General features: G+C 47.8%; 1 protein-coding gene across 6 annotated transcripts in view; it reads left to right on the top strand.

Annotated features, from left to right (window-relative positions):
• UNK (unk zinc finger) overlaps positions 1–12589 on the top strand; it is a 253205-nt gene extending 240616 nt beyond the window's left edge. For 3 of the 6 annotated variants that reach the window (XM_063960581.1, XM_063960584.1, XM_063960585.1), the window contains exons 16-17: positions 9404–9661; positions 10506–12589. In XM_063960581.1, coding sequence (XP_063816651.1) covers positions 9404–9661; positions 10506–10664 — 417 coding nt within the window. In that variant the 3' untranslated portion in view covers positions 10665–12589. Of the gene's footprint in view, positions 1–9385; positions 9662–10505 lie in introns of all 6 variants that reach the window. The other 3 variants (XM_063960580.1, XM_063960583.1, XM_063960582.1) reach the window with 1 other exon arrangement.
• Positions 12590–22895: the final 10306 nt, after the last annotated feature.

The following is a 22895-nucleotide window of genomic DNA, read 5'->3' as shown; positions in this document are numbered from 1 at the left end:
CCAATGAGGAGCCACTAGTATGACTGTGGCGGACTCTCTTTTGATCCGTTTTAGCAACAGAGGGAGCAGCGGAAACGGTGGAAACAGATACACGAGGCCGGACCAACATGTGAAACACTTCTGGATTTAATGCCCATTCTCCTGGATGAAAATCCCGACGGCTGAGATAATCCGCCTCCCAGTTGTCCACTCCCGGAATGAACACTGCCGACAAAATCACTTGGTGATGCTCGGCCCAAGTGAGGATTCGAGCTACTTCCCGCATTGCCATGCGGCTTCTCGTTCCTCCTTGTTTGTTGTTGTATGCGACCGCCGTCGCGTTGTCTGACTGCACCTGGACAGTCTGAGACCGAAGCATGTGCACTGCTCGTCGTAGCGCATTGTAAATTGCCCGGAGTTCCAGGACATTTATAGACAGCAATATTTCGTGATCCTCCCAGAGACCCTGGAGCTGACAAGTTTGAACTACAGCTCCCCAACCTCTAAGACTCGCGTCCGTCGTTAGAATTATCCAATTCCAGGCGCCGAACCGTTTCCCTGCGGTTAGATTGTGTACTTTGAGCCACCAGAGTAGAGATACCCCGGCCCGTAGCGACAACCTCACCCTCTGGTGAATCTGCAGATGCGAGCCCGACCACTGTGCGAGCACATCCAGTTGAAAAGGACGTGAGTGAAATCTTCCGAACTGAAGCGCTTCGAAAGCCGCCACCATTGTGCCTAAGAGGCGAATGCACAAATGTACCGAGACTGTGCGTGGCTTGAGCACTAATTGTACCAGATGATGAATAATCTGTACTTTCTTTTCTGGTAGGTAAATTCTTTGATTTACCGTATCGAGAATCATACCTAGGAATTGAAGTCGTTGAGACGGAATTAGATGTGATTTCTTGAAGTTGACAATCCAACCTTGCTGAACTAATACATTGTACGTTAGCAACGCATGTTGGAGGAGCATCTGTTGAGACGGAGCTTTGATGAGCAGACCGTCCAAGTACGGAACTATCATCACTCCCAGAATTCTGAGATGAGCTATCATCACAGACATCACCTTTGTAAATACCCGAGGCGCTGACGAGAGGCCAACGGTAGAGCCTGAAACTGGTAATGGTTCTGCCGTATCGCAAAACGCAAGAACCTCTGATGAGGTGGCCAAATCGGAATGTGTAAGTACGCATCCTTGAGATCTAGCGCAATCATGAATTCCTGTGGCTCTAAACCTGCAATTACTGACCGCAGAGATTCCATTTTGAATCTGTAGTGAGTGACATACTGAGTGAGACCTTTAAAGTTCAATGTTGGCCTGACGGAGCCATCTGGCTTTGGTACCAAACAGACTGGAATAATAACCCTGACCTTGTTGGTGTACAGGGACCGGAATCAAAACTGCTGAATCCAGCAGGGACGGAATGCAATTAGCAGAACCGCCCTCTTGTCGTCCGACAGAGGCAGTCCGTCTTGAAAAACCGCAGTGGCGGGAGACAGTCGAACTCTATTTTGGAACCTTTTAACACTAAATTGCGGATCCACCCATCTGTGGATGTCTGGAACCACGCCAAATGGAACGTCTGAAGGCGTGCTCCCACAAATGGAGATCCGAGATGGGCTGGGAGCCCGTCATGCCACTGGCTTGTCGGTGACCTTAGCGTCCTGACGACTGGTGTTGGTTTGTTGGAAACCACGTCCTCGACCGCGTCTACCAGGCGTGGCTGTTCCTCTACCACGGCCTCGAAAGGGCTGAGGTCTAAAGGATTTGAACGCCGGGCCAGAGTATTTCCGTCTAGGCACCGTTGGAGGCAATGGTAGGAAAACAGACTTTCCTCCCGTGGCCTCAGAAATCCATTTGACCAATTCAGGACCAAACAACTTCTCGCCACCGTAAGACAACGCCTCTATACCTCTTTTGACCTCTGCCTCCGCTTGCGAAGAACGCAGCCAGAGTGCTCGTCGTGCTGTAACTAGCGACAATGAAAGGCGATAAGTGAGCTGACAGACGTCCGTAGAAGCTGTACTTAGATAATCAGTAGCTTCCCAGATTTGATCAGCGAGAAGTATAAGGCAGACTTGAGTCCTGTTATCCATACCATTAGCGCCTTAGTGACCCAAATGCCAACCAACCCAGGTCTAAGCAACACTCCTGCTGCTATATACATGGACTTTAGCATAGCTACTATTTTACGGTCTGAAGGGTCTTTAAGCGTAGTAGCAGTTGGTACTGGTATGGTTAATTTCTTTGTAAGTATAGACACAGACGAATCCACCAATGGCGGATTCTCCCATGTAGCTGTCACAGACTCTGGAAATGGGTAACGAGACTTAAATCTGTGAGCTATAGAAAACCGTCTATCCGGATTCTTTCGTGTTTCCAGTAACATCTTATTAAGAGATTCTGAAACAGGAAAACACATTGGAGTTCTCGGTCATTTAGGAAAGACGACTACATCATTTGTCAGAGGCTCCTCAGTTTCTGTAAAGGTCAGAGACTGACGCACCGCTCGGATAAGATTATCAACGCCTGGGCTGTCAAAAACCTCACTATCTGACTGCTGGTCTACTTCGCCCTTCTCACCCTCATCTTGCGCAATGAGGACCGGCATAGAACCGTGAGAATGCGACATCGCAGAAACAGGTAAATCATATGAAATTTATCCCTTCCACCCAAGGTGGACTTGGACCTTTGGCAAAGCTGAGACCCCACCGGCAGTTCTAGCGGTCTCACCCTAGACTCAGATCCGGGGATGACACCGGCATTGAAAACGGAGCCGAAATTGTATTTGTAGTCTTACAGACATTGCAGTGAAACTGCTTTTTAGTTTCTGCTGGTGCCTTACTCATTATGCAGACAGACAACACAATATACAAAGACAGACAACTTGCACGACTCAGTAAAACAGTACTAAGGTGTCTCTATCTATATATATATATATATATATATATATATATATATATATATATGGGGCCAAGAGCAGTGCATGTGACCAGTACTATATGAAATCTGATCCCAAATTCCCACTAACAGCCCTGCGCCTCCGGTGGAGTAGAGATGTAGTACAGGAACGTCTGGAATCACAACAGGAAGAACAGGAAGCATGGTTAAAATGGCCACCATGCCATGCTCACAGGTAAAACAGTGTACAGGGTATAACATTTTTCAAACAGATATAACCTGGGATCATCCTGCTAAACAAAGGCTTAATAGCCTATCTGTCTAATAACCCATGCAGCGATTCATACTGCTGCTGCTATGGGCACAATCTCCCCCCCTTGTGTGTGCTCCCCCCCCCCCCCCGCGTGCTCCATGTACCGCTGCCTATTCCAGCGGGGAGCGGGTACACGGAGCCGGGGACCTTACATGCGATGGCAGAGGGACATGGTAGAGGGAGCCGGGGAGCGGGCATCCGGCCAGCGGATAGTGGGAGCCGGGGAGCGCGCTGCATATAGCCGTGGAGCGGCGGCTATGTGTGGCAAGTGCGGCCGGCGCGGCTCTGGTAGCGGCGGGAAGCGGCCTACATAGCGGCGGCGGGCGCTCACATAGCGGCGGTGCCCTGGCAGCGGCGGCGGGTGACTCACATAGCGGCGGGCGGCGCTTCCCAGTAGTGTCCCCACACAGCGGGGCGGCAGCGTGAGCTGACTGCCCCGTCCCCAACATACCTGGACGCCTGTGGTGAGGGGCTATGACGGGGCTTCTTCTGTAAGCTCCGTCCAGCCTTTCCTGCAGGTAGTCCTGCACCTGGCAGTGAGGGAGCTCTTTTCAGAGAGGCCCGACACGCCACAGCTGCTCGTAGCAGCTTCCACGATCCCGGACCCACACCTATTGGAAGGGGGGAAAGGATGTGGAAAATGTAGTTAAAAAAGAAAAAGCAAAAATAAAAATATTCAAAAGTAGTGTGGATAACCACACAAACCCTGTTGCTACTATGAGCACAGAAAAAACACTGATGTACCCTGGGATATGGAGGGGAGGAGAGTTCTAAATTTAAATATTCAGTGCCCTGTTCTTGCTGAAGCCGTCCATATCCAAGAGTACTCCAGTGACCCCTAGTGGATGAAAAAGAAAGATAAAACCTGGGGGTATATTTACAAAGATTCGTGTTTTTGCCGTTTTGAAGGGTGTTTGATCTCGAATGGTATCGGGTGCATTTTACTGCAACTTTTTGAATCCTGATACGGTCATTCACTAAGCTGCCGACTTTTCACAATTCGTATTTTCCGATGTCGATGTGATTCGTAATGTCAGGCAGTGTTTTACGGGAGTGATGAGTAAAACACCGCCTGACAAAACACAAGGAATCCCGACCGGATCTGTGAGATCCGTGCAGGGCTTCATTGTGTACCTTAAAAAGGTGTTTAAAGTCTTTAAAATTCTGAAAAAAAATGCGTGGGGTCCCCCCTCCTAAGCACAACCAGCCTCGGGCTCTTTGAGCCGGTCCTGGTTGACAAAATATGGGGGGAAAATGACATGGATTCCCCCATATTTCATGAACCAGCACCGGGCTCTGCGCCTGGTCCTGGTTCCAAAAATACGGGGGACAAAAAGCGTAGGGGTCCCCCGTATTTTTAAAACCAGCGCCGGGCTCCACTAGCCAGGTACATAATGCCACAGCCGGGGGACACTTTTATAGTGGTCCCTGCGGCCCTGGCATTACATACCCAACTAGTCACCCCTGGCCGGGGTACCCTGGAGGAGTGGGAACCCCTTAAATCAAGGGGTCCCCCCCCTCCAGCCACCCAAGGGCCAGGGGTGAAGCCCGAGGCTGTCCCCCCCCCCCCATCCAAGGGCGGCGGATGGGGGGCTGACAGCCAAGTGTAAAAAATGTGAATATTGTTTTTAGTAGCAGTACTACAAGTCCCAGCAAGCCTCCCCCGCAAGCTGGTACTTGGAGAACCACAAGTACCAGCATGCGGTGGAAAACCTGGGCCGCTGGTACCTGTAGTAGTACTACTACTAAAAAAATACCCCCAAAAAAACAGGACACACACACACCGTGAAAGTATAAGTTTATTACATACATGCACACCTCCATACAAACATACTTACCTATGTTCCCACGAGGCTCGGTCCTCTTCTCCATGTAGAATCCTTGGGGGACCTGTGAAAAAAATTATACTCACATAATACAGTGCAGATTCTGTCCTTTGTATAATCCACGTACTTGGCAAAACAAAAAAACGGAAACCCGACCACGCACTGAAAGGGGTCCCATGTTTACACATGGGACCCCTTTCCCCGACTGCCAGGACCCCCCCTGACTCCTGTCAAAGAGGGTCCCTTCAGCCAATCAGGGAGCGCCACGTCGTGGCACTCTCCTAATTGGCTGTGTGCTCCTGTAGTGATCTGTGAGGCTGCACATGGCAGAGATACAATGTAGCGCCTATGCGCTCCATTGTATCCAATGGTGGGAACTTTGCGGTCAGCGGTTGACCGAAAGTAACCTCACCGCTGACCGCAAAGCGCTACATTGTATCTCTGCCGTGTGCAGCCTCACAGACACTACAGGAGCACACAGCCAATCAGAAGAGTGCCACGACGTGGCGCTCCCTGATTGGCTGAAGGGACCCTCTTTGACAGGAGTCAGGGGGGGTCCTGGCAGTCGGGGAAAGGGGTCCCATGTGTAAACATGGGACCCCTTTCAGCGCGTGGTCGGGTTTCCGTTTTTCTGTTTTGCCAAGTACATGGATTATACAAAGGACAGAATTTACACTGGATTATGTGAGTATAATATTTTTCACAGGTCCCCCAAGGATTCTACATGGAGAAGAGGACCGAGCCTCGTGGGAACATAGGTAAGTATGTTTGTATGGAGGTGTGCATGTATGTAATAAACTTATACTTTCACGGTGTGTGTGTGTCCTGTTTTTTGGGGGGTATTTTTTTAGTAGTAGTACTACAGGTACCAGCGGCCCAGGTTTTCCACCGCATGCTGGTACTTGTGGTTCTCCAAGTACCAGCTTGCGGGGAGGCTTGCTGGGACTTGTAGTACTGCTACTAAAAACAATATTCACATTTTTTACACTTGGCTATCAGCCCCCCATCCGCCGCCCTTGGATGGGGGGGACAGCCTCGGGCTTCACCCCTGGCCCTTGGGTGGCTGGAGGGGGGGACCCCTTGATTTAAGAGGTTCCCACTCCTCCAGGGTACCCCGGCCAGGGGTGACTAGTTGGGTATGTAATGCCAGGGCCGCAGGGACCACTATAAAAGTGTCCCCCGGCTGTGGCATTATGTACCTGGCTAGTGGAGCCCGGCGCTGGTTTTAAAAATACGGGGGACCCCTACGCTTTTTGTCCCCCGTATTTTTGGAACCAGGACCAGGCGCAGAGCCCGGTGCTGGTTGATGAAATATGGGGGAACCCCTGTCATTTTTTCCCCCATATTTTGTCAACCAGGACCGGCTCAAAGAGCCCGAGGCTGGTTGTGCTTAGGAGGGGGGACCCCACGCAATTTTTTTTTCACTTTTGACACTAAACACACCCTTTCCCATAGATAACCATGCACAGATCTCACTGATCCGTGCATGGTTATCCAAACTCGACTGGAAAAAGCAGGTCTATTTTTTTCCTGCTTTTTTTAACGAATCAAAAAAAAATAGACCCGCACTTGAGCACTCAGAGACTAACACCCAAATACGAATGAATAGTGAATACCCGTATTGTATGAAATAACAGCCGCGTTTGACCGATGGTCTATTCATTCGTATTTCAGAACTTTGCCAATCAAACCATTACAAATAGACCAGACACTGCCGAATTTTCTGCTTAGTGAATTCCCGGATTGGAACTTAGAAAAAAAACACAAATCGGCAAAACTCGGATTTTTAGTAAATACTGGCCCTGGACTTTACAATAGACATTCAAGCCTTTGTTCAGGTCTTTCTGTAAGTAGAACAAGAGACAAAACCAAATTAAGAGATGAAGTGTGAACTCCTTTGCTCTCAGACCAACCTAAATAGGTTTTCCACACGCTATGGTTATCTTTCATAAAGACCTCTGATCCTGATCATAGTCTGTGTAGCCTTCTCAAACCGTTTCTTAGCTCAAAGAATCATGGCATCATCCAATATTCTGTTAATGCTGGCGAAGTCCTGGTGGTAAACAAGACTCTTCTCTCATGATATTACAAGCAAAATACTAATGACCAATGAGGGGCTCAAGCCAAGGTTTTGTGATCTAAGGATGGACATCTACAGCACCAATGCCTGATGTTAGTGCTAGACTCTCTAGTCTAACTTCTGGGTTTGCTGGCTCTGCTGTTTGACCTGAGCTTTTTTTGCTCAGTATAATTTGGTTTCCATATTCATCCAGAGTCCTCCTCCCACCCTGTGAGGTCCTTACAGTATATTCTGCAACTGGGGAATTCACTTTTCTCTGCTGAGAATGATTCAAAATCAGAATTTGCTATGAAGTTGATTCAAGGGTATCCCTGACTCGTACAAGATTTGCTGAACAACAAAGTCTCCAATAACCTCCAGTGAGGAAGACTCTGCAGACTTCTGGACTACTACCAGATGACCTGGGGCTACTGAGTCAACATTTCTTCTAAAGGAGGGGCCTCTGCTGGCGTACCAAGGAAAAAAGAAGGAGGAATCTATTTACCTCTTGGGACACTGACAGCCTTGTCAGTTTTGTAATGGAGTGCACTTACTCGTTGACTCAGGTCGGCCCCATCATCCCTCATGGGTCCCCACCCAGACTAGCAAGGACCTTTCGTCCTCAGACTCGCTGCATATTGGTGATCTGGTTCTAAACGTCCATGAGATCAGTTTGTTTTGGCATAAGGGATGTGTGAAATACATCAGTGATTTTTTCACAACAGCTTTGGATCTGGAAGCAGTTCTGTTTACTACAGTGAGAGAAAGCAGAGGGAAATAAGAACACAAACTAACAGACCATGAATAAATAAATAAATATATATATATATATATATATATAAAAATATATCAATTGCAAAAAGCAATTATTTTCATATATGCCATTGCAGCAGAGACACTGATTAACGTAGATTCAAAATTGTCAGCACTCATTAAAGTAAGAGGAATATCCTGACAGAGGGGCAATAATCGGTACAGCAGTCGATTAGCATAAAAGGAAACAGAAGATTACAGACAAACTTAAATTTGGTACTCTATAAAGCAACAGAATGAATAACCTACATAACAATTAGCAGAGACGCAAAATAGATCATATAGTACAATCTTCAGGCACCGTTTAGTGCCTGACTATCTGTTGGGCTTTTCAGTCAGCAATGCCCAACAAATAGAGGTGCTACATTTTACTGATGGCCCCGTTTAGCCTCTCATAGGGAGAGATGGGGGCTGCTTCACTTGCTTCCCCAGCTCAGCCAGCTGCCAGAGCATTTGTCTTTTATTATTAACCAGATGAACCCCCTTTAAGAGTCATGAGAAGAGGGACACAAGCGGCAGGGATGTGCTGATAAAGCACTTACGCCTGACTCTCTGGAAGTGGTTCTCATCGAGAACGTTGCAAGTAACAAGTACAGAAGAAATAACTGCCCTGCAGCATTAGAAATAATTCTGTACTCTTATGGGCCTTACAATAAAATCTGACTTCCAGCTGGTTGAGGGGGTGTTTTTTTTTTGTTTTACATTAAGTGCCTACTGCAGTAGCAAGGTTTACAGTGCTTAAGTGGATAAAAGAGTGTGCTTTGGAGGAAACCAAATAGTCATTCTATTTTATTACTTTAGTGCTTGTAAAGTGCGGTCAGTGCTTCCCACTGAACACTTTGTAACATTGGACCTAATTCAGATGCAGCAGTGATCTTTTTATAGTGACTGACCTGCGAGGCAATGCAAGTGTAGAAGCTGCACACAAGTGAACAGAGACACCCACCGAAGCCATCGCAAATTGCTCAGCAACTGCGTACTCTGTCTCAACCATGACGCAGATGCAGAGAACATCAACTCTACCGCCGCCCAGAATGGCACTGGGAGCTGCTACGCTTGTTTCATATTTGATGTTTATAAGATTGCAGTTGCACGCCGAGACACCCCCGAAACGTGCCACGACATGTCTGCATTTTTAAATTGGTTGCTATGAGCAACATCACCAGTTCTAAAAACTCCCACCTTAGTAAATTTACCGCTTCCTGTCAATCACTCTGCAAATGATTCCCCACTGCAAGCAGCATCGCAAAGGTACTTTGGCACGTGCGCACTGCGACGCATGCACAGTCTACCGTTGTGACACAATTGAAGTTGCGACCGTGTATAAATCGGGCCTATTAAGCACTACTTGTTCTCAATTTTGAGTCTATGTAATACTGCATTGTGTTTTTATTTGTATGTTATATATTGTCTGCTATTGATAGTCCTCAGAGGAGGGATGTTTCATCACTCCATCAACATTTGATATTAGAAGGTGAAATCTTTGTTAGCTACTGTTCTCTCATCAGGCCTGCGATGCCTGGAAAAAAGAAGCTGAGGAGGCCAATGAGCGAGCTACAGCAGCCAGCATGGAATGTGAACTGGCCCGGGAACAGAGAGATGCTCTAGAGCAGCAGCTGAAGAAACTTCAGGAAGAGCTGGAGAGAATTCCTGGAGCACAGGATTCTAAACTACATAGCTCTGTGTCTGAATTAGAGAGTCTTCCTCTCACCACCCTTTATAGCATTCAGAAGCAGCTACACACGAGTCTGGAGAGAGTTGATAAGGTGAGTCTGAGAAGATTGATGTTTATCAGTGTTTGGACAACCCCTGCTATTTAGCCTAGCTTACATTCATCAGATGATTCAGTTCACTGGTAGGATATCGTAGAGAGGACTAGTTAGGAAAATTTACACTTCTGAAGAATTATTTCCATTCCAGTCAGCTACTGCATGCAATCCACTGTCCCACCTCCTTAATTTTAAAGTTGGGACAAATTTAAGGGTGAACTTACTCATGCAACGCTTTCAATGCTGCTTCCTCTGTTAGCGGTTTCAGCCATTGGATTTAAAGTGGCAATTATAGTAAATTCAAAACACGGGATACGGTTAGGATCCTGGCTGTCAAAATACAGGCGCCAGAATCCCGAAACTCATCGGAGCGTTGGCATCCCGACATCTGGGATCCCAAACAAGACACTGCCGGGCTACCGGAGAGGTAAGCCGTGTGGGAAGGTTTAGGTTTAAGCTGTGGGGGAGGGTTCGGGTTTGGCTGTGGGATGGGGGGCTTAGGCTGCGGAGGGGAAGGGGGGTTAGGTTTAGGCACCGCCGCGAGGGTTAGGATTAGGCTGCGGGGGGGAGTAGGGGGGTTAAGGGGCCCATTGGGGGAAGGAAAGTATACTTACCTTCTCCTGTCGGGATTCTCATCATCGGGATGCCTTGGTCGGTATTCTGACCGCCGCCATTCTGTCCGCCGGCATTGCAATCCCAAAAGAGTCCAAAACTGGTAACCTCATTATCATTATTAGTGTTTTTTCGTACTGCCTTGCACTGTCCTTGTATTCTCTGCTATTTGATCACAGTCATGATGAGCTCTGCCCTCATGCACTAATAATGTTATTTTATGTTTCAGGCAGTTTATCAGCTCCAGTCTATGAAATGTCACAAATGTCAGGACCAGAACAGAGCAATGTTACAGTGCCAACATGGCGTGCTATGCGAAGTATGTGCGGCCGAAGACGGAGATTGCCGTAATTGTCAACTTAATATAGCACCAGTTCTGCAGCCATGACCCATGCAAGCCTGGACTCAGGCTTCTGAAAACTCTGTTTTTTATACACACTTATATAAATATATAAAGATATATTCATACAATGGAATCCTAGCAAAGCTGAGCACTTTTAAACAAAAGTTTTTCATTCATTTAAAATTTGCCACGAAGCCTCTGAGTTTTTTTCCTCTGAGAGACTCTATTAAAAAATTTCAAGACCCTCCTTATTGGGGGTGACTGCCCAGATGGCGTATCTTGTCCTGTTCGGATGCAAGAGATTTATGCTACAATTATGTATTTTAATGGGACCAATTAATGTAAATTTCCATACCTGCAAACCATGCCTTGAGGAGCTCTCCAACATTTTCAGAGGCCCTGTTAGTCAGTGGAGCTAGTCGGCTGTCGTGCAGTCATCTCTTTGAAGCTGTGGAAAGTAACGCAGCACTTCCACAAAATATGATAAACAAGGATAATGTCTGAGGAACACTTACATTTGTACAGTTTGTTGGATGTGAAATAACTCTTATGTGGGAGACAAGACCGGTCATGAATTCAGCCATCTTGTATGTGCTAGGATTCTGCAAATGCTCTTCCCTCACTAGAATGTTATGAAGAATTCTCTTCAATGGTAGACACCATTGGGACGTAACAGTATTCTAGTGTAAGGTTTGTGGTAAATGTCATTATTTTTTTGTCTCGCGCAGATAAAATTATTCTGTGAAATCAAGTATATTCCTTGTCCATGCAAGTAATCATTTCAGTATTGTGTGCCCAAAGAGTTTGTTTTATTTTATTCTTTCTGCAACTCCGTTTGCTAAAATTAGAAACCTGAAGGTAACGGTCTTTTAACAGGACAACAGTGTTTTACTTATGGAATCTAGAAAGTCTAACCTGTTTGTGATCACATGTTTTAGGAAACAATCCCGGACATGCCCAGCCCCAAAATATCCGGTGTTAGAAAAGCAAATGAAAGTATTACAGCCTTCATTGTGAGGTTTCTGTATTAGCCTGGGATTCTGGGATGCAGTATATATTAATGTCCATAGATATTTATACAAAGTGCTTTTTACATGTAACAATACTTAAAAACGTATCTAGAGCATTGTAATCCCTGCAGTTGTAGGAATTGTCTGTTTACAGGACATGTAATATATACATTGGGGGAAATAGTTTCATCCACCACACCATCAAGTATGCGATATTTAAACATGTTCTACTTTTAGTTGCTGAAGAGACTTATCCATAGGCTGAAATTAGAAATCCATGTAGGACAGTATTGGTGTATGGCGAGTAGCACTGAGTGCATGAAAGAGATGAGTTTGTGTGTTTGTACATATGTGAAAAAATGGAAATCATTCACCCCCTGCCTTTTTAGTTCAGGAGATCTTCTCTTATATACTGTACTTCATATTTTTAGGACCAAGAAGGTTTTCCCTTTGCAATTATACAATCTTTTTCCACTACAGCTAGTTTGATGACACAAAGTTGGGACACACTGTAGTAAGCAGTCGAGTTTATTGAGAACTCTATCATTGGTCCTCAAACAGCGTCTCTTACTACTCTAAGGTTGAATTGTCTGAAGTTACAAGTGGATTTTGCCAACTAAGATACTAGTTAAAATTTGGAATCTGTGTTTGTATTATTTGTTCTTCAATACTGCAGTACATTCCCATTAATCCCAATGACTCTCTCTAACAATGTTCCCAGTTGTATTGGCCAACACTGGTGAATTTAAGGCCTACCTTGTCTCCCAGAATTTCTCCTCTTTTCTCTGTTTGTTTTTTTTAGTTTGCACTGAGCTTGCTCGCCTGGGCATGATCAGAAAATGTTTGTATCAAAATCTAAACATGTGAATTTTTCTTTTCTTTTTTTATATATGAAATAAATCTATATGTGAAAAATAAACTTTTTTTGAATTGTCAAAAAATAAAACCTGTTCTGAATAAGGATACTGTGATTTTGACTAATCGTTTTGAGACTGATATAAGGTTGAACTTATATCTGTTTGTGTAGCAACTATCACAAGATTTTGTTCAGCATGATCAGTGAAAGCATACCCAAATGCAGCGACTTTGCAGAGTCGTATGCTTTGATAATCCTGACAACCGAGGAACTGCAGTGGAAATAGGTGTTTTCACGTACAGTAGGCAAAGGTTATTGAGAGCGTGTTCATTAAAATACCGCTTGTTCAGAGTCATGCACTTCTACAGTGGCTTTGAAACGTTTTTACTCCCTTCCTGATTTCTTATATTTCTCTGACGTCCTAGTGGATGCTGGGGACTCCGTAAGGACCATGGGGAATAGCGGGCTCCGCAGGAGACTGGGCACTCTAAAGAAAAGATTAGGTACTATCTGGTGTGCACTGGCTCCTCCCTCTATGCCCCTCCTCCAGACCTCAGTTAGAATCTGTGCCCGGACAGAGCTGGGTGCTTTTAGTGAGCTCTCCTGAGCTTGCTAATAAGAAAGTATTTTAGTTAGGTTTTTTATTTTCAGAGAGCTTCTGCTGGCAACAGACTCTCTGCTACGAGGGACTGAGGGGAGAGAAGCAAACCTACTAACTGCGGCTAGGTTGCGCTTCTTAGGCTACTGGATACCATTAGCTCCAGAGGGATCGAACACAGGACCTGACCCTGTCGTCCGTTCCCGGAGCCGAGCCGCCGTCCCTTTCGCAGAGCCAGAAGACAGAAGCCGGCAGAAGCGGAGAAGACATCGAAATCTGCGGCAGAAGACTCCTGTCTTCACATGAGGTAGCGCACAGCACTGCAGCTGTGCGCCATTGCGCCCACACTAACCCAGACACTCCGGTCACTGTAGGGTGCAGGGCGCAGGGGGGGCGCCCTGGGCAGCAATTGTTACCTCCTGGCGAATGCTGCTTATAGACAGTGGCACACTGTTATATGTATGAGCCCCCGCCATTTATTTTACAAGAAATCGCAGGACAGAAGCCCGCCGCTGAGGGGGCGGTGCCTTCTTCCTCAGCACTCACCAGCGCCATTTTCCTTCCACAGCTCCGCTGAGAGGAAGCTCCCCAGGCTCCACGGTAGAAGGGTAAAAAAGAGAGGGGGGGGCACATAAATTTAGGCGCATAAATCATAATACAGCAGCTACTGGGTAAACACTAAGTTACTGTGTAATCCCTGGGTTATATAGCGCTGGGGTGTGTGCTGGCAAACTCTCTCTCTTGTCTCTCCAAAAGGCCTTGTGGGGGTCCTGTCCTCATTTAGAGCTTCCCCTGTGTGTGTGGTGTGTCGGTACGCGTGTGTCGACATGTTTGACAAAGAGGGCTATGTGGAGGCAGAGCAAGTGCAGTTGACTGACGTGTCGCCGCCGACGGTGCCGACACCTGATTGGATGGATATGTGGAAGGTGTTAAATGATAATGTAAACTCCTTACATAAAAGGTTGGATAAAGCTGATACCTCGGACCAGTCAGGGTCTCAACCCATGCCTGATCCTACAGCGCAGAGGCCCTCAGGGTCTCAAAAGCGCCCACTATCCAAAATGGTTGACACAGATGTCGACACGGATTCTGACTCCAGTGTCGACGACGATGATGCAAAATTGCAACCAAAAATGACAAAAGCTATACGTTACATGATTATAGCGATGAAGGATATTTTGCACATATCAGAGGTAAACCCTGTCCCTGACAAGAGGGTTTATATGTATGGGGAGAAAAAGCAAGAGGTGACTTTTCCCCCTTCACATGAGTTAAATGAGTTATGTGAAAGAGCGTGGGATTCCCCTGATAAGAAAGTACTGATTTCCAAAAGGTTACTTATGGCATACCCTTTCCCGCCAGAGGACAGGGTGCGCTGGGAATCCTCCCCTAGGGTAGATAAAGCTCTGACACGCTTATCTAAGAAGGTGGCCCTGCCGTCGCAGGATACGGCCACCCTAAAGGATCCTGCAGATAGAAAGCAGGAAAGTATCCTGAAATCTGTTTATACACATTCAGGTAATCTACTGAGGCCGGCAATTGCGTCGGCGTGGATGTGTAGTGCTGTAGCAGCGTGGACAGATAATCTATCTGAGGAAATGGATACCTTAGACAGGGATACCATTAGGCTGACCCTGGGGCATATAAAAGACACCGTCCTATATATGAGGGATGCCCAGAGGGACATTTGCCTACTGGGCTCTAGAATTAATGCAATGTCAATTTCTGCCAGGAGGGTCCTGTGGACTCGGCAGTGGACAGGTGTTGCCTACTCCAAAAAACACATGGAGGTGTTACCTTACAAGGGTGAGGAATTGTTTGGGGACGGTCTCTCGGACCTGGTTTCCACAGCTACTGCTGGGAAGTCAAACTTTTTGCCATATATTCCCTCACAACCGAAGAAAGCACCGTATTACCAAATGCAGTCCTTTCGCGCACAAAGAAGCAAGAAGGTCAGAGGTGCTTACTTTCTTGCTAGAGGCAGGGGCAGAGGAAAAAAGCTGCACCTTACAGTTAGTTCCCAGGAACAGAAGTCCTCCCCGGCTTCCACTAAATCCACCGCATGACGCTGGGGCTCCACGGGTGGAGCCAGGAGCAGTGGGGGCGCGTCTCCGATATTTCAGCCACCAGTGGGTTCGCTCACAGGTGGATCCCTGGGCTATACAGATTGTGTCTCAGGGATACAAGCTGGAATTCGAGGTGATGCCCCCTCAACGTTACCTAAAATCGGCCCTGCCAGCTTCCCCCATAGAAAGGGAAGTAGTGATAGCGGCAATTCACAAGCTATTTCTCCAGCAGGTGGTGGTAAAGGTTCCCCTTCCTCAACAGGGGAAGGGATACTATTCCACAATGTTTGTGGTACCAAAACCGGATGGTTCGGTCAGACCTATATTAAATTTAAAATCCCTGAACATTTATCTGAAAAGATTCAAGTTCAAAATGGAATCGCTCAGAGCGGTCATTGCAAGCCTGGAAGAGGGGGATTTTATGGTGTCTCTGGACATCAAGGATGCTTACTTGCATGTCCCCATTTATCCGCCTCATCAGGAGTACCTCAGATTTGTGGTAAAGGACTGTCATTACCAATTCCAGACGTTGCCGTTTGGTCTGTCCACGGCACCGAGAATATTTACCAAGGTAATGGCAGAAATGATGGTGATCCTCAGAAAGCAAGGAGTCACAGTTATCCTATACTTGGACGATCTCCTCATAAAGGCGAGGTCGAGGGAGCAGTTGCAGATCAGCGTAGCGCACTCACAGGAAGTGTTGCAACAGCATGGCTGGATTCTGAATATCCCAAAGTCACAGCTGATTCCTACGACGCGTCTGCCCTTTCTGGGCATGATTCTGGACACAGACCAGAAGAAGGTGTTTCTCCCGACGGAGAAGGCTCAAGAGCTTGTGACTCTAGTCAGAGACCTCTTAAAACCGAAACAGGTGACGGTGCATCACTGCACGCGAGTCCTGGGAAAGATGGTGGCATCGTACGAAGCCATTCCCTTCGGCAGGTTCCATGCGAGGATCTTTCAATGGGATCTGTTGGACAAATGGTCCGGATCGCATCTTCAGATGCATCGGCTGATCACCCTGTCCCCCAGGGCCAGGGTGTCTCTTCTGTGGTGGCTACAGAGTGCTCACCTTCTCGAGGGCCGCAGATTCGGCATACAGGACTGGGTCCTGGTGACCACGGATGCGAGCCTTCCGAGGGTGGGGGGCAGTCACTCAGGGAAGAAACTTACAAGGGTTGTGGTCAAGTCAGGAAACTTGTCTGCACATAAATATCCTGGAACTAAGGGCCATATTCAACGCCCTGAGTCAAGCGGAGCCCCTGCTTCGCAACCAACCGGTGCTGATTCAGTCAGACAACATCACCGCGGTGGCTCATGTAAACTGCCAGGGCGGCACAAGAAGCAGAGTCGCGATGGCGGAGGCCACCAGGATTCTTCGGTGGGCGGAGAATCACGTGCAAGCACTGTCAGCAGTGTTCATTCCGGGGGTGGACAACTGGGAAGCAGACTTCCTAAGCAGGCACGACCTTTACCCGGGAGAGTGGGGACTTCATCACGAAGTCTTCATTCAGATTACAAATCGATGGGAACTGCCACAGGTAGACATGATGGCGTCCCGTCTCAACAAAAAGCTACAACGGTATTGCGCCAGGTCAAGAGACCCTCAGGCGATAGCTGTGGACGCCCTGGTAACACCGTGGGTGTTCCAGTCGGTCTATGTGTTCCCTCCTCTTCCTCTCATACCCAAGGTACTGAGAATCGTAAGAAGAAGAGGAGTGAGAACAATACTCATTGTTCCGGATTGGCCAAGGAGACCTTGGTACCCGGAATTGCAAGAAATGCTCACAGAGGACCCATGGCCTCTGCCTCTCAGACAGGACCTGTTGCAACAGAGGCCCTGCCTGTTCCAAGACTTACCGTGGCTGCGTTTGACGGCATGGCGGTTGAACGCCGGATCCTAGCAGAAAAAGGCATTCCGGAGGAAGTTATTCCTACGCTGATAAAGGCTAGGAAGGACGTGACAGCAAAGCATTATCGCCGCATATGGCGAAAATATGTTGCTTGGTGTGAGGCCAGGAAGGCCCCTACAGAGGAATTCCAACTGGGCAGATTTCTGCACTTTCTACAGTCTGCAGTGACTATGGGCTTGAAGTTGGGATCCATAAAGGTCCAGATTTCGGCCCTGTCCATTTTCTTTCAAAAGGAACTGGCGTCTCTTCCTGAAGTTCAGACGTTTGTTAAAGGAGTGCTACATATTCAGCCCCCTTTTGTGCCACCAGTGGCACCTTGGGATCTCAACGTGGTGTTGGGTTTCCTAAAATCCCACTGGTTTGAACCACTTAAGACCGTGGAGCTAAAGTATCCCACGTGGAAGGTGGTCATGCTGTTGGCATTGGCTTCGGCTAGGCGTGTGTCAGAATTGGCGGCCTTGTCATGTAAAAGCCCCTATCTGGTTTTTCATATGGACAGGGCAGAATTGCGGACTCGTCCCCAATTTCTGCCAAAGGTGGTGTCATCTTTTCATTTGAACCAACCTATTGTAGTGCCTGCGGCTGCTCGTGACTTGGAGGATTCCAGGTTACTAGATGTAGTCAGGGCTTTGAAGATTTATGTAGCCCGAACGGCTGGAGTCAGGAAAACTGACTCGCTGTTTATCCTATATGCCCCCAACAAGCTGGGTGTTCCTGCTTCAAAGCAAACTATTGCTCACTGGATCTGTAACACGATTCAGCAGGCTCATTCTGCGGCTGGATTGCCGCATCCAAAATCAGTGAAAGCCCATTCCACAAGGAAGGTGGGCTCTTCTTGGGCGGCTGCCCGAGGGGTCTCGGCATTACAGCTTTGCCGAGCTGCTACTTGGTTGGGTTCAAACACATTTGCAAAATTCTACAAGTTTGATACCCTGGCTGAGGAGGACCTTGAGTTTGCCCATTCGGTGCTGCAGAGTCATCCGCACTCTCCCGCCCGTTTGGGAGCTTTGGTATAATCCCCATGGTCCTTACGGAGTCCCCAGCATCCACTAGGACGTCAGAGAAAATAAGATTTTACTTACCGGTAAATCTATTTCTCGTAGTCCGTAGTGGATGCTGGGCGCCCGTCCCAAGTGCGGACTTTCTGCAATACGTGTACATAGTTATTGCTTACTAATGGGTTATGTTATGTTGGCATCCATGGTTGATGCCCTGTTGTTGTTCATACTGTTGACTGGATAAGTGTATCACAAGTTATACGGTGTGATTGGTGTGGCTGGTATGAGTCTTACCCGAGATTCCAAAATCCTTTCCTTATAATGTCAGCTCGTCCGGGCACAGTTTCCTTAACAGAGGTCTGGAGGAGGGGCATAGAGGGAGGAGCCAGTGCACACCAGATAGTACTGAATCTTTCTTTAGAGTGCCCAGTCTCCTGCGGAGCCCGCTATTCCCCATGGTCCTTACGGATCCCCAGCATCCACTACGGACTACGAGAAATAGATTTACCGGTAAGTAAAATCTTATTTTTTGCATATCTGTCACACCGAATTGTTTCAGCTCTTGCAACAAAACTGAATATAAGACAAAGGACCTTATTCAGCACGGATCAGAGATGCGATCACATTCTCCCGATCCGCGGGCCAGTGCACATGGTTCGTTCGGTGCGGGCCGCGAAAATCGATCGCATTGATGCGAACGCGTCTGCTTGATTGACAGGCAGAGGCGTCTGTGGGGTGGCGATGGAAACACAGACGGGTCTGGCAATTAGCATGCTGGGGACTTCTAGCCAAAGTAGTGTCAAAATTCCTATTTTTAGTGTTTAGCAGCTCAATAAAATAGTTGCAGTTGTGTGTATTAAAATAAAAAAAAAATAACATGGTTTTAAAATCAACATACACAATAAACAGCAATGTTCAAAATAAGGAGGGTGGAGGTATATAGAAGGGAAAGGGAGGGGAGAGTGGGGAAAGGAAGCAATATTGTTTATAGTCTGTTCTGACTTTGTGGCGGGTCAGTGAGTCCCGTTAGCTTAGAGGGGATTCAGGTGCTGTGAGGCAGGTGTGGTGCCTGGTGCTCCGATTGCTTGGTCACTTCCTGATGGGTATCTCCAAGACCCGTACTATCTGTCCATAAGTTTCCATACCTTTATCAGTGACTGCCACTTCTCTTCCTTTTGCTGAAATCTTCGGAGTGCGACTAGCCGGTAGCACAAGCTGATGACGTAGGTGGTCTGTCCCGTTCTGTTTGTACTCCCACTGTGCCGTCTAACACGTTTCATGCTGTAAAAGCACTTTTTAAAGGCTTGTCCTTGAAAAAGTGCTTTTACAGTTCGGATCTCCAGTTATCAGAGGTGGGTGGTTGCAGTTATTGCTGATAAATGTGTGCTATCAGTTATTCAGTTTAGGGAGGCAATTCATTTTCTCTAAAGTCCTAGTGGATACTGGAGATCTGTACTTTAGTACCAGGGGGTATAGATCGGGTCCACTGGAGCCTGGCACTTTAAAACCTTTAGTATGTGTATGCTGGCTCCTTCCCTCTATACCCCTCCTACCAGACTCAGTATAGAAAAATGTGCCAAGGACCCGGGTGCATTTCTCTGGAGCTCCAGAGAGTTTCCTTTATTTCTCTGACGTCCTAGTGGATGCTGGGAACTCCGTAAGGACCATGGGGAATAGACGGGCTCCGCAGGAGACTGGGCACTCTAAAGAAAAGATTAGGTACTATCTGGTGTGTACTGGCTCCTCCCTCTATGCCCCTCCTCCAGACCTCAGTTAGAATCTGTGCCCGGCCAGAGCTGGGTGCTCCTAGTGGGCTCTCCTGAGCTTACTAGTAAAGAAAGTATTTATTAGGTTTTTTATTTTCAGTGAGCTTCTGCTGGCAACAGACTCACTGCTACGTGGGACTAAGGGGAGAGAAGCAAACCTACCTGCTTGCAGCTAGCTTGTGCTTCTTAGGCTACTGGACACCATTAGCTCCAGAGGGTTCGAACACAGGCACCTGTCCTCGATCGTCCGTTCCCGGAGCCGCGCCGCCGTCCCCCTTGCAGAGCCAGAAGAACAGAAGCTAGAAGATGACGAAATCGGCGGCTGAAGACTCCTGTCTTCATTAAGGTAGCACACAGCACCGCAGCTGTGCGCCATTGCTCCCAGCACACTTACACACTCCGGTCACTGTAGGGTGCAGGGCGCTGGGGGGGGGCGCCCTGGGCTGCAATTGAAGTACCTTTGGCATAAAAATACATATATACAGTCTAGCACTGTATATATGTAGAAAACCCCGCCATTATTTTACACTGAAAGCGGGACAGAAGCCCGCCACTGAGGGGGCGGGGCCTTCTTCCTCAGCACACCAGCGCCATTTTTTCTTCACAGCTCCGCTGGAAGCAGCTCCCCAGGCTCTCCCCTGCAGTATCCAGGTACAAGACGGGTTAAAAAGAGAGGGGGGGCACATAAATTTAGGCGCAAAGAATACAAAAAAAGCAGCTATTAGGTATATCCCTTATTAGCAGTGAGAATCCCTGTGTTATATAGCGCTGTGGTGTGTGCTGGCATACTCTCTCTCTGTCTCCCCAAAGGACTTTGTGGGGTCCTGTCCTCAGTCTGAGCATTCCCTGTGTGTGTGTGCGGTGTGTCGGTACGGCTGTGTCGACATGTTTGATGAGGAAGGTTATGTGGAGGCGGAGCAAGGGCAGATAAGTTTGGTATCGCCCCCGTCGGGGCCGACACCTGATTGAATGGATATGTGGAAGGTCTTAAATGACAATGTAAACTCCTTACATAAAAGGTTTGATGACGCTGCAGCCTTGGGACAGCCGGGGTCTCAGCCCGCGCCTGCCCAGGAGACTCAGAAACCGTCAGGGGCTCATAAACGCCCTCTATCTCAGATGGTTGACACAGATGTCGACACGGAGTCCAACTCCAGTGTCGACGATGATGAGGCATATTTACAGTCTAAAATGACCAAGGCCATCCGATACATGATTATTGCAATGAAAGATGTATTACACATTTCTGAGAGTAATCCGGTTAATACCAAGAGGGTTTATATGTTTGGGGAGAAAAAGCAGCCAGTGACTTTTCCCCCATCTGATGAATTAAATGAATTGTGTGAAGAAGCGTGGAGTTCCCCTGATAAGAAATTAGTGATTTCTAAGAGGTTACTGATGGCGTACCCTTTCCCGCCAACGGACAGGTTACGTTGGGAAACATCCCCTAGGGTGGACAAGGCGCTGACACGCTTATCTAAAAAGGTGGCCCTGCCGTCTCAGGATACGGCCGCCCTAAAGGAGCCTGCGGATAGAAAGCAGGAAGCTATCCTGAAGTCAGTGTATACACACTCTGGTACTCTACTGAGACCTGCTATTGCTTCAGCCTGGATGTGTAGTGCTGTAGCAGCGTGGACAGATACTCTGTTAGACGACATAGATTCCCTCGACAGAGATACTCTTTTGCTAACCCTGGGCCATATCAAAGACGTCGTCTTATATATGCGAGAGGCTCAGAGGGACATTTGCCTGCTGGGCTCTAGAATTAATGCTATGTCCATTTCTGCCAGGAGGGTCTTATGGACTCGGCAATGGACAGGAGATGCTGATTCTAAAAAACACATGGAGGTTTTGCCTTATAAGGGTGAGGAATTGTTTGGGGACGGTCTGTCGGACCTCGTGTCTACAGCGACAGCTGGAAAGTCCACTTTCTTGCCTCAGGTTTCCTCACAGCCTAAGAAAGCACCGTATTATCAAATGCAGTCCTTTCGTTCCCAAAAAGGCAAGAGGGTCAGGGGTGCATCCTTTCTTGCCAGAGGCAGGGGTAGAGGTAAGAAGCTGCACCATGCAGCCAGTTCCCAGGAACAAAAGTCCTCCCCTGCTTCCACTAAGTCCACCGCATGACGTTGGGGCTCCACAGGCGGAGGCAGGTGCGGTGGGAGCGCGTCTCTGAAACTTCAGCAGCCAGTGGGTTCGCTCACAGGTGGATCTCTGGGCTATACAAATTGTATCTCAGGGATACAAGCTGGAATTCGAAGCGACTCCCCCCCGCCGTTACCTCAAATCAGCCTTGCCAGCTTCCCCCATGGAAAGGGAGGTAGTGCTGGCGGCAATTCACAAGCTGTACCTCCAGCAAGTGATTGTCAGGGTCCCCCTCCTTCGACAGGGTAGGGGTTACTATTCCACAATGTTTGTGGTACCGAAACCGGACGGTTCGGTGAGACCCATTCTGAATTTAAAGTCCTTGAACACTTATATAAAGAAATTCAAGTTCAAAATGGAATCGCTCAGAGCGGTTATTGCAAGCCTGGAAGAGGGGGATTTTATGGTGTCGCTGGACATCAAAGATGCTTACTTGCATGTCCCCATTTACCCACCACACCAGGAGTACCTCAGATTTGTGGTACAGGACTGTCATTACCAGTTCCAGACGTTGCCGTTTGGCCTGTCCACGACACCGAGAATATTTACCAAGGTAATAGCCGAAATGATGATACTCCTTCGGCAGAAGGGAGTTATAATTATCCCGTACTTGGACGATCTCCTTATAAAGGCGAGGTCCAGGGAGCAGTTGTTGATCAGCGTAGCACTCTCTCAGGAAGTGTTGCAACAGCACGGCTGGATTCTGAATGTTCCAAAGTCGCAGCTGATTCCTACGACGCGTCTGCTTTTCCTGGGCATGATTCTGGACACAGAACAGAAGAAGGTGTTTCTCCCGGTGGAGAAGGCCCAGGAATTAGCATCTCTGGTCAGGGACCTCCTGAAACCAAAACAGGTATCGGTGCATCACTGCACGCGAGTCCTGGGAAAGATGGTGGCTTCATACGAAGCCATTCCCTTCGGCAGGTT

Source organism: Pseudophryne corroboree, chromosome 3, assembly GCF_028390025.1.
Source record: "Pseudophryne corroboree isolate aPseCor3 chromosome 3, aPseCor3.hap2, whole genome shotgun sequence".
Lineage (NCBI taxonomy): Eukaryota > Metazoa > Chordata > Amphibia > Anura > Myobatrachidae > Pseudophryne > Pseudophryne corroboree.
Note: the sequence above shows the minus strand (reverse complement) of the source record. Positions and strands in the feature narration are given on the sequence as shown.